General features: G+C 44.2%; 1 protein-coding gene across 1 annotated transcript; it reads right to left on the bottom strand.

The window, feature by feature from the left end:
* Positions 1-747: 747 nt before the first annotated feature.
* Positions 748-11344, bottom strand: SH2D4A (SH2 domain containing 4A). The gene is made up of 9 exons (XM_063422419.1): positions 10840-11344; positions 9886-10045; positions 9221-9380; positions 7058-7123; positions 6509-6644; positions 5075-5291; positions 4385-4515; positions 3762-3982; positions 748-2234 (listed from the first exon to the last, which is right to left on the bottom strand). Exons 1-9 carry the CDS (start codon positions 11012-11014, stop codon positions 2142-2144), a joined length of 1359 nt encoding a protein of 452 aa, XP_063278489.1. The 5' UTR covers positions 11015-11344; the 3' UTR covers positions 748-2141.
* Positions 11345-12044: the final 700 nt, after the last annotated feature.

The following is a 12044-nucleotide window of genomic DNA, read 5'->3' as shown; positions in this document are numbered from 1 at the left end:
CTGCAAGAGGTCCTTGCTCCACAGACTTTCAGGGTAACTGGATTTTAGAGCAATAAAAGAGCCAGGCTTGAGGGGATCTGTTCTGTAGCAAAGTAGTTGCCTTTGCAGTCAGTGCAGTAATCTAAATGTTCATATTTCTTGCCTCACAGCAGAAAAGTGGGTCTTTGAAAAACTGAGGTTTGACTCAAACATGTGGGATGATGTGGACATGGTTAGTGGTTTTCCCTGTGCTGTACTGAGACAATATTTACAAATAAATAGTTTAATATAAAGGCAGTGAATCTACTGGTCCGCTTGTCAGCAGGTCAAGCCCTGAGGAGTTTTAATAAAGATCTTTGAGCTAAATTGTGTCCTGCTATGTCCATGCCAGATTGGCCTGGACATAGCAGGACACAATTTATTTTGCAAGTTAACACCCTGCATCTCAGACTGCCTTTTTAGAGCACAGTTTTCCTCTTTACCAGCCCTGGTAAAACACTGGTCTGCAAAACACTTCATAATTTGTCTCCAGTGAGCTATAGCTATGGCTCATTCTTCATATGAAAATAGATGTTTTTCTGAAGGACCTTTCATTTTGACCATATTTTTAAAAGAAACAGTTCACAAAGAGGGAAGGAGGGATGTTTCCCCCGCTACAAATAATCTAACACCCTTTCTCATGATTGATGCAGATTATATTGACGTTATCTCTTTGATACATGCAATATATTGCTCAAGAAGTTCATTAAATCATTTGCAGTGGCAAAGTGTCTTTACATTCGGAATCTCAGTTCACATTAAGGCTTTATTTCTACCAAGTGACACCTGCTCTAACTGGAGTGCAGTTATCCCCTGTTTCCTGGAATGGAAACCACCAGTCAGCATAGTTGTAAATGTTAGGACCAGATGATCACAATTTCTTTAAATCTGTATTCTGCAAAGCCCAGATTAATGTTAGACTGAAAGTTGACTGCTTCTTCAAGTTGAGTAGCCCTGATCTAACAGAAAAAAGGGAACAGGTAAAAACAGATAAATAACTGAAACAAGATCAACTCTTGCTCACTACTTGAGGATTGTGCCTCTAAAAAATGATGTTTGCAGATTCACATCACAACCCTCAGCTTCAGAGTTTGTCATGTGCAACAACATGAGGAAGTCTGGGTGAAGACTAATTTACGGTGTGATTCTGTCCAGGCTCTCCCCCAACATTCTGAACGATGTATTTAAAGAGCATTGTAACAGATAAGAAAAGAGAATATTATGTTGAAAAAACATGTCCTATGATGAGGTTTACACCAGATGCATCTCAGTAATTGGTACCCAGCTTGCAATAAATAGCTCCATTTCGGAAAACGGCATTCTTTACTGGCAAAAACTGTTCTGTAAACTAAATTAATACTGATATAGGCGTTCCTTCTTATAATCTTAGGCTCTGTATGTGTGATAGTCATTCATATAAATGCCTCTGTCCTGTCTCCTTTCCTTTTAAAAAAGGATAATCCCTCTTAATGCAGAAAGGCCTGTGTGGGAGTTAAATACAGGTTAAAAGAGTGAAAATCTCTATTCAGAGGCCAGAGGAGTTTAAAAATACACTCTTCATGGAAACTTTTGTCACAGCAAGCACCTTTCATTGAAAGGCACTCAGGGTTTGCTTGGATGTTTCGCTGAACATCCTTCCTTCCAAGGACACAGCATTTTATAGAATTAAGCTTCACATTATGCAAATTACATAATCAAGATCGATTCACCTCTCCAAGTTGTTGTGTGCCTTCAGGAAGGTATAACCTAATTCAACTGTAGGTACCAATCTATTTCCCAGCTGGCACACAACCTTGCATTCAAGAACCAAAGGCAGCTTGAATACAGAAGTCCCTCAAGAAACCTACAAAAACCCACTGAAAATCCATGGCAGTATCTCCCTGTTCAGCTGATTACTTTATCAACTCGTTCTCTCCATCTTGTGGGATGTATCCAGGTGCTTTGCAGCTTGCGGGGCTGATGCATCCTGTAGCACACAACAGTACTTATACTGTTCCTGCTTTGTTGTGAAGGAAACAAAGGCACTTATGGTTTCAGGTAAGTATCAGCAGCTCTAATTCCATGTTCAGTTCCAACTTCTTTGTGAATACAAAGCCTAGGACTGCCCAGCAAGATGAGGAGCTTTACTCAAAGAGAGAGGTGTAATCTGGCTCTTGGTCCTCTTGGCCACATGGGTAAAGCAGCAGCTCCTTCCCCAAGGAAGTGATGGGTTCGTCCTGTAAATATAGGATATGATCAAACACCAGCTTTCCAACAGACCCTGCCTGTCACCACTTCACAAGGTGAACAGCAGTCTTCCTGCCTCTGTTATGGTGTGGATGTGTTCCCGCCACTGTGTGACACAGCTCATTTCACTGGAGAACTCAGGGAAGGGCCCTCTGCCCTCTGTCTTCATAACACAATGTCTGTGCTCTGTGCCATAATTCAGTGACACAACTCAGGCAGTTCTAGGAAAGAGCTGTGCTCATCTCTGAGGAAACTACAGCTTCTCTGACATGGAGTGGTGCCCTGCCTAGAAAGTGCTGGAGCCAGGACTGTGCAGCATGCAGGTAAAGCAGGACCAGAGATTGTGGACTGTGCTTCTGGCTGTGTTTGTGGGAGGGACAAGGGTGGGTTCTGGAGAAAGCACACACCCCCTGCTTAGGCAAGTCCTGTTCTAAGCAGGGAATTCCCTGATAGGATAGTCTCTGCTTCCAAACTCATTCTGCATCCTAGCAACAGATGGATGGTGGGGATTTGCCTCCTTTCATGGTCACCTGGTGGCTGATAAGCAGAACCCAGTGAGGCACTTTGGCAGAGTGGGTTCTTCTGCCCACATGTGCTGTCATGCAGGGGGCCTGCAGGATTCTTTGCAGACTGTGGGCTTGGCTCTATATTTGATGTAGTTATGCACAGCCAGGCTTTAAATCCTTTAGCTCTGGTATAAATAGCTGTGTAATTCTTGCTTTTAATACTTTCAGCCTGAACTGTGAAAATCATGCAAGAAGCAAGTTCAGGCAGTCCAGGTAGAGTTCCATAGGGCAAATAAGCATAGCTATTGTTCTCATGTCCAGTTTTGTTTAGTCATGTCTGTATTAAGCTAGGCATTATTTAAAAGAAACAGAGATTTAAAATGAACCTATGAGAAAAATCATTGTCCTTTCTCTGGGCAGATCTTACAGTAAACAAGTGAACAATCCATCTGGCTCTCCTTGAAACCCATGTAACTGCAGTCAGTGCTGGTAAACACCACTTTTATTATTATTGTTGCAAGAGCCTGCCAAACTTCCTCCTTTCCTTCTATTTTTTACCTTTGCTCAGTACCACCCCTTGCCTGCTTTGAGATTATAAAGACACCTTGCTCTCTTTCATGCTGACGTTGAAGGCAAGCAGGATTTTGTATTTACCGAACTTGCCAGTGCCCCTGAACCATGGAAATAACACAAAAGAAAGGAGTTTGTATGAATATGCTGTCACCTCTCATCAACATTTCTACTAAGTAGCTTGTAGGTAACTTGGGCCCTGTATGCAAGGTGTTCTGTGTGCTTGAGGATGAGTGTCAAATTTAAGATATCTGAGATGTATTAAGTCACCTGGGCAGTATCAGTCAGGCTGACATACCCTTCTGGAGCAGCACACAAGATACCCAGCAGCAGTTAAAACGGGTCTGGTTACCTACTTCAAAATAACTGAATCTATTCTTTCTTATTTTGAAGTGCCCTGAGGCAATTAAATAGCTAATGAATGCATTGCTAAATGATCACCTTGTGGTAGTCTACAAGGTCAGCCAGCGTAGAATGTTGCAGCTGGTCCACTCCAAGGAAGCTGTAGGAATCACTGGAGGCATCAATGAGGAAATGTTTACATCCTTCCACAGACCGATAGGAGAGCACATAGCCTTTGATTTTCTCACTGACCCGGATCAGAAAACTCCCTGGTACTGTCTTACTCAGAAGCTCTTCTGCTTTCTTAGAGGTTAGGATACCTGTTCAAAACCAAAACACAAAACTGAAAGGAGAAAAGTATTTGTGCAGGACTCGACAGAACAGTTCTCACAAGAAATCTGCTCTAAAACCCGTCCATGGCACTTCCACCCCTTTCACAGTTGTCTTGCCCAGTAGCCCAAGAAGAAGAGTGCTGCCATTGCTAGTAACAGACCATGGCCAACTGCTCTTTGTTAACTGTTCCACATTTGGCCAACGATGAATGACAAACGTGGAAAGCTCAAAAGGACTGTTGCTGTGTTATGAGAGAAAACAGTATTGCAGTTGTTGTATGTTGATTCCAGTATAGGAGTTTACTTCCAAGCCCAGCCTGTGTTAGCAGCTGTGTTAGCAGAAAAAACTCCTCAAACACTTGGGTTGGGGTGGAAATTCCCAGGACTCACCATGGAACCAAGGTGCTATTGTGTCTGTGGTTTTCAGATAGCCAGCTCGGAGAGGGAATTGCTCCTCTTTGAACCACTTGATGATGCTTTCTTCTGTGGAATTGGAGATTGTTCTCTGGACTCCCTCTTTCCTGTTAGAAAAGACCTCTAGTTTGTGCATCAGATTCAAATGACAGTTTTGAGTCCCTGTACAGGACTTAAATTTTGCTTAGGATTTTAAGACCAGCCCTAAACAGGCAGCTTATACCAGTTCAGCTGTATGGAATATGGTTTTCAGTGGACAGGCAGCAGACAGGACAGACAGGAAACAGGACAGACAGTGGAGAGGGACAGACAGTGGAGAGGGACGGACAGTGGAGAGGGACGGACAGCGGACAGGGACGGACAGCGGACAGGGACGGACAGCGGACAGGGACGGACAGCGGACAGGGACGGACAGCGGACAGGACAGACAGTGTGCTCCAGGCTTAGGACACTCTACTAAACTAAAACCTGTTACCCTCCAGGAATGAACTCCTGAAAGCCTCATAACACCCTAAGCTGGAATATAGCATAGGCTCTGTATTTTTCCTTGCTGGGTGTCTCTTCCACACAAGGGGGAGAGCTAATCATTCCGTTCTCAACCATGCCATGCTAGAGCAAAAGAATCTCATCCCTTCTCTTTTCCACAGTGCACACAGGCTTCCTTACCTAATCGCTCTCCCATTTGCCATTGCAGGAGGGGGAAGTTTAGGCTTGGGCGGGAGAGGTGGATATTGAAGTGGTCGCCGATCTCCTGCTGTGGCACCCTTGGAAATATCTGCCTGTTTCCCTCTGTGGATGCCCTGCAGTGAAAGTCTCCTGTAGTCATCTCTGGCTTGCCGTGCAAGGGAGCGTCTCTTCTCATCTGCTGCCTTGGATTTCTGCACTGGAACAAAAAAGGAGTCCTACAGGAGTGAACAAGCAGCAAGTTTAAAGCTTGCTACCCTTTGGCCATCTTCCTGCTTGATGAAACCCATTTCACAAACTGAAAGATTCACTCAGTTGTGAGACCATTTGTCATGTGTCTCCCATGTATTAAGTGGCACAGTTTTTATTCCTTTAAAAGATTAAACCCCAGTCTTTTTCTGGGAAAAGATTAAAAATGTGTGTTTTTTCTTGGTATCAGGTCCCTTTGTACTTAGAGACTTCTTGGTTTTATTTCAGACACAATGACTCCTGGTTCAGACATGGGTTTCTGTAGTGCCTTCCATGTAGACTGGGGGGATGGGGAGGAGGGGGGGAGGCAGGGCTTATGGAGTTGAGGCTACTGAAAATACCCCAAATCAATCATCTGAAGGATTTGAAAGTGCTAATCAATTCTGGAAGGTGGGAAGGAGCCTTGCTGAAACTATTATGGAAAGTGGAGGACTTGACTGTGTTTTTGTTTGGGGTTTTTTTCCTGTAAAACTGCCTCGATTTTCTAGGTCCATCTCACTCTGGAGTCTGTACAAATAACCAGCTCTCCAGCCAGCATTTTTTTTTTAATCAGTCAGAAAAATAAAACCCCTAGACTGAAGTGGAAACAACTGGTGGTACAGCATTGCCATCTACTGAACAGCAGGGGGAGAACTGGGAAGAAAAGTGCATCAGATTCTCTCTTTCAGGAAGCATTTGGCAGCAGTGATGGATGCTACTGCAAGTCTCATACTGTTTGGCATTTTCCTTTCCATCACTGGGATTCATTACATGAGACAGGGCTTTACTTAGGTGAGATCATGCTTGAACGACAAGGGAAGCCCTTTTTGATTAGCCCTTGATACCCATTATCCTTACCCTCAAGAGCAATGTTACTGAAAAGTCCTGCAAAAAGTCAGCCTCTAGTTTAAAATTAATTGCACTGGCTATACTCGTGTGGTTTCTATTTGTTGCTTGCTTTAATGTAATGTCAGTTGGAAAAGTTTTCCATTTCCCTGCCCAGCTCTAGTCTCAATGCTGTGTGGACTCAGAAGTATTTCTGATAATACAGTGCTGTATTTCTTGGCAATACTCTCCAGCCTCTGATCTATTATTCAGTTCTAGTATGGCAGGAGAAGGGTTGAGATGACCCCACAGAGCCCTATGATTTCTCAAGCCTTATAGGAAAAGGTAATTTTAAGATCTTACAGAATTCTTGCCATTCAGGCTCATTCTCATCCGACTTCTGCAGTGTTCTCTGGCTCTCTGTGCTGGAGTGGCTCTGTGATATTGGCTCCTGGGGGAATGTGATCTCTTCTGATTTTTTCCTCTGTGCATCCTTCATCTATGAAAGAAACAGTATGTTCAGCTTTGTCTCCAGCAAGATTTAGCCCTGCTTTTTAGCTAGACTTGAAATACTGGGAACTCCATTCTTTACCAATTGAATCCCTCCAATTTCAACAACACAGAGATCCTCTGTTTTTACTGCAGGTGACAATAGAGACAGGAAGGGAAAACAGCCCACCAAAAATCATCAGGAGCATCTCCCTGTGCTACTCATCAATCTGCCAGCCTGGCCTGCTTTGTATTATCCCCAAATCATCACACCATACATGAGAAGCATGGCAATACCCGATAAAACTGGTCCAAAAGGTGAAAACAGTCTTTGCTTACATGAGGCTCTGAAGCTGACTAGGACTCTAGGATAAAGCACTGACCCCACTCAATGTATTAGGAGCATCATAGGTTGCCACTTACCTGTTGGAACCTATGCTTCCTCAGGTGGCAATCTGCCAGCATCTGGTGAACATTTCTGGTTCCTCTCTGAGCAGAGCAAAAGAGTGGTGAGAAATCAATGTGACATTAGGATAATTGCTCTTTTTTTGGTGCAACAGGTGTTTAATGCAAAAGTAGTTATGTGACATCTGTTAACAGATTTTGCCAGCCTTCTCTGATAAATATTGGTGGGGATTTCCCATCATATTCAGTTAAACATGCCACAGGACAAGAACCCAGTGGTGTCAAGATTGCTATAAGCATGCCTAGATTTGCTAAGCAATGCTCACAAGTGCTTCCAGGAAGCAGTCCTTTTCTTCCCTTCCTCTCAAATAATCCCTTGCAGAACCTGCTATCTACCTGCCTGTGCATGTTTGCAGCTGTGGCTGGGTTGCTGCAAACTCCTACTTGACAAACTGATCCAACTGGCTGGATATTTCATCTTTTCTCTGAGAACCAGCCCAGCCTAGCTGAGACCAACATTGCCTAGCTGAGAACTGCCTCTGCAGATGATCTGTTTGGCTTTCAGTAAAAACCCACCCACCTCCTCATCAGAGCCTGACTGCCTCCCACGGCACAACGAGTGATGAGTTAACTGTATTATTCTGCTTACCAAGGTCACACTTCCTTTTAGCTCCATCACCTACTTGGCTAATATTTAATATGAACAGGCTTTACAATCTCCCTCTCCTCAGCAGGAAACCAGGAATTTCAAATGTGTGTGAAACAGCATTTTTTCACAGATCAGCCCTATTCCCTGCAGCATGATACCTGAATCTCTCAGGTTAAAAGGGAACTAGATATCAGAGAAAACATTTTAATGCAGGAGGTGGGGAAAAAATGGTGCCTCTTTTGAGGCCTAGAAAATACAACAGGGGACTTCTGTCTGGAGCCCTCCTTCTAACAGCAAAATCTCCAGAAACCTCGGAAAATCTACTAATAATATGACAGAAAAGAAAGGGAAATGTACAACCTCCACCTATTTCCATGTGCATGACTTTGAAAAGGGGTTAGATTTTTGGAGATGGCTTGTTTCTTTTCAGGTTTGTTTGTTTGTTTGTTTTGTTGTTGGTTTTTTTAAGGTTTTTTGGGTTTTTGTTGTGGTTTTTTTGGTCAGCTTTGACTAATAAGTTCCTTTGAAAAAAAAAATTGCCCACGTAGTTGCTCAACTTTAGCAAACAGTGCAGAGAAAAATCCCATGTGACTCAGAGGCTTTTGATAAAGGAGACAGTCACTCCAAATTCCATTCACTATTTTGGTAGCAGTAGGAGAGTGTTTTGCCAAAACCCAACTTTCTGTTATCATACTTTTTATACCATAGTACTGAGTGGCCGTACGATAAAAGTATATACACTCATACAAATTCATTCAAGGCTGAATGAAAACTGCAGAGTGAGATTGGACTTTTCCCATTAAATTGGCAGGGTGTCTTGTTCCTTTTGTTTGACTGTGGTTGCATGGGTAGTTAATTTAACTCTTCTTCTTTTCCTTTCTCTGCAAATGGCTTTTTGTAGCCAGTTAAAAAACACTAATGTATTTATTGCTGTAAAAATATTTCGGTAACGAAAAATAGGAAAGTGTCTGCTTTCCTGTTTGCCACAGGAAAGCAGACACTATTACTGCATTTGAAGCTGTCCTGTGCTATCAAGATCATCAGCTGTTTTCTGTATTGGAAGACAAAAACCCCAAGAACCACCTAAAATGCTCATGTCAGATGATTCTGGTAAAATGATCTTCATTTGGTCTTTTATAAAAGTAAATTTTACGTCTGAGGGCTGTGATCTTCCATTTAAAGATCCTAGGATAGCCTCCCTGGTCTTGCCCCAAAAGCCATCCAAATCAGCCACAGTGCAGAAGGAAAAGTACTGCACTCCTTGTTTTACCCACAGAGAATGAAAGCAAAGGAACTCAGAGTAAATTTATCCATTGGTGCTGAGCAGATCTATCCCAGCTGAGAATAGTACACGGACCTCCTGAGTCTTAAGGAAGGATGTAATAGCATGCCTTCTTCTCTTCTGTAGAAGAAAAATTTAACAGATAGATGGCTTTTTCCTTCAGATTTGTATTTACAGCAACCAGGATTTGCTGGACTTCCTAGACCTCAAAAAACATGTTTCATATAGTTATGGGAAAATGGAAAACTACCTTTGTGAGCTTCTGGCTTCTTCCTGTTGTATCAGTATCAGTCATTCTCCCATGTTCCTCCTTGTTCTCTGCAGTGGTTTTTTTATCCCCATGAAGATCTGTCTCAGACAGAAGTCCTGTCTGTGGGTGTAGAGACCATGTTACAGAAGAATCAGTCTCTCTGAAATGCAAGAGAGAGAGGACTTAGAAGGGAGTCACTTTCTGATGATGAGGAGGCTGCACATGAGCAGAGCAGAGCTGCAATGAAGCCACATGTGCATAGGCAGTTATATCTCCAAATCAGACAGGTGAGTAATTAAATTAATGACTCGTGGTGAGTAACTGTTGTCCAGCTGTACCCAGGCACCTGCCAGTGAATCAGAGCGATCCAAGCCTGTCACCTGTGGCAGTGACAGCATCAGCATTTCCTGTGGTCTGCAGAGGGTCCCATGCAGAAGGCAGGTCACAGGACGCTCAGTGAGCCAGGGCAAGGCTCAGGCTGTAGCTGGTCTCTGCCGGCATTGAGTGCCCTCTCAGAAAGTCTTTGCCTGTGTCTTTTTCCAGCAAGGCTAGCGTGACAGTGCTAACCACAGCTCCTACAGAGAAGACTCCAGTTCATGTGTCCCTAGACAGAAGCCATCTCCTCCATATCAGCCCACCGAGTCCTTCAGCTGAAGGGTGCTTACCTGCCCTCCTGGCTTTGCTCTCTGGCTAAGCGCTTTGCTCTTTGTGCCTGGATCTCTTCACAGATGGCTGCATAAGATTTATCTGAGGGATGTTCGCCCATCACCCAGACCCACACTTCATTGTCAGCACCGAGTTTCCATGTCACTGACTTCCTGCTGGCTGAAAAAGAAGCAGCTTTTTGGCAAATGCTGTTTGCTGGGTAGCTCTTTCTAGGGCCTGTGTTGCATCTACTGTGCCCTACCAGCTGCTGTTGGTGACAGAGCCCCCCCCCCCCCCCCCCCCAAAAGCAACTGTATGTGAAGAAAACTGTATGTGAAGGATGCAGCCCACACTTGCTAATTTTATCATCCCTTGAGCCAGGTCAGTGAAGGAGGCATTTCTGAATCTGGGAGCAAAGGAGAATAATCATCACTGTTTCTTTTCTTGCTTTAATTCCTGACCACTGTCCTGCTGTGTGAGGGTGAGCTACCTGCAAATAGAGCATGTAGGGAAAACCTGGGAGAAGAGAGCTATCTTCCTAGTAGCCAGCATGCTGTATAATCCTGGAGAGGGAACTTCAGATGTAAAATCTCAGTGGGAGGTGCCCATCAGATCTAGAGCCTCAGGAATGATATTCAAATACATGGTTATTTTAAAGACAGATTTAGAGGCACCTGTTAGTGGGAAACTTAATGAGACGCATCTCCTAGGGGCAAATAAACCCTGTCTTCCCAGCCAGGGGAGCTGAGCAATTTGGTCAAGGACAGAATGTCTGGGCTAGGGAGTAAAAACCATTGTGTGCCTGGCCAAAACTACCCCATTGCAGGTGGATTTAGTATGTTTGGAAATAAGCCTATGTCATGGCCCTTGGAGAAGAAATTGCTCTAAGGATACTTTACTTCCTATTTCTAGGAAGCAGTTGACTAGGCCAGATATGTGCCAGAGGGTGAAGCAGCCAGGAGGCAGACACTTACCTTTTCTTGGCAGTGGTTTCTTTGCTGAAATCTTTTCTGCAGCAGCTTCTCTTTCCTCCCACCGTCTGATCTGTTCCTGCCTCATCTTGAAGAAGAGGATCTGCTTCTGCTCCTCGCTGAGTTCTGCCAGCAGCTCCGGATCGATGTACATGTCTGATAATATCTGTTTCAGCATGGCTGCAGGTTTCACTTACACACGTTTGTGGCGATGATCTTTAGGGATCAGATCCTCTTCCTGGCTCTGACAAGAAAGAGTGCCTGCCCGTCTGAGACTGAAGTAGGAATGCAGGCGTGCCAGAGCAATTATACTTCTGTCTCTTTCCCTTTTTTTTTTAGCTCAGACTTCCTGCACAGACCAAAAAAAGTAAATAAGTAGCTTAAAACCTGCTGTTAAGATTCCTTGGAATAAGAGGTGAGCTCAGCTCTCAGCCCCTGCTCGCTCTGCAGGGAGAGCTGGCCAGAAGGGGCGAGGCCTGGAGTGGGGAGGTTGTGTTGATACTCTGATAAACACAGCTGATAGTATATCAAAGAGAGAGAGCACTGCCTGTTAGTCATCAGAGGTGCGGCTTGGCTGTGCCCAAGCAAACATTGCTGGTGAGGGAATCAATGAACCCATGACTAGATGGCTCCTCCTCCTTCCAAACAGGAACACTTCGATGATCAAAAGCCCAGCCTTCCTCATTTTATTGAAGAAAGACAGGGAGGATTTTTTACTGTGTTTTTGAGGGGGGGGTGGGGTGGGAATTTCAGGGTGCTCCTGTCCATCAAAGTCAGCCTCACAGCAAGACAAGGGAGCACAAAGAATGCAGATGGTTTGAAGAAAGGTGATTTGGATTGCCAGTGTCCAAGACAGCTCCTGCTCTGACACATCTTGCTGATGCACCTGCCCAAATGGTGAGTCTAGCATGGGACATCCCTGTCTGACAGGATGAAGCTGATGGGGAAAAGGGGCATCCCTGTTCCTGCCCAGGATACTGGCTCATGTCCAGCTGTCTTGGGTTATGTAACCAAAAAAATGTGTATTCTATTTCATCTATTGAAACCAGTTGGGGAGATGGTTTTTTTTCTTTATCTCTTGTAACTCCAGGGGGGAGGGGGTGGATGCCTTCTGTTAATGGGCCAGCTGTTAAAAACCAGGGGAGCAATGTTCCTTATCTCTTCCATGACCCATCCTCCCTCCAAGGGGATATCAGCTGTTAATGAGC

Source organism: Prinia subflava, chromosome Z (genome assembly GCF_021018805.1).
Source record: "Prinia subflava isolate CZ2003 ecotype Zambia chromosome Z, Cam_Psub_1.2, whole genome shotgun sequence".
Taxonomy (NCBI): domain Eukaryota; kingdom Metazoa; phylum Chordata; class Aves; order Passeriformes; family Cisticolidae; genus Prinia; species Prinia subflava.
Note: the sequence above shows the minus strand (reverse complement) of the source record. Positions and strands in the feature narration are given on the sequence as shown.

Coding starts and splice junctions, on each gene's coding strand:
- SH2D4A (XM_063422419.1), bottom strand. CDS start 11,014: ATGCTGAAACAGATATTATCAGACATGTACATCGATCCGGAGCTGCTG. Junction 10,046..10,839: donor GAAACCACTGCCAAGAAAAG/GTAAGTGTCTGC, acceptor CTTCTTTTTCAG/CCAGCAGGAAGTCAGTGACA. Junction 7,124..9,220: donor GAAGCCAGAAGCTCACAAAG/GTAGTTTTCCAT, acceptor TGCTCTGCTCAG/AGAGGAACCAGAAATGTTCA.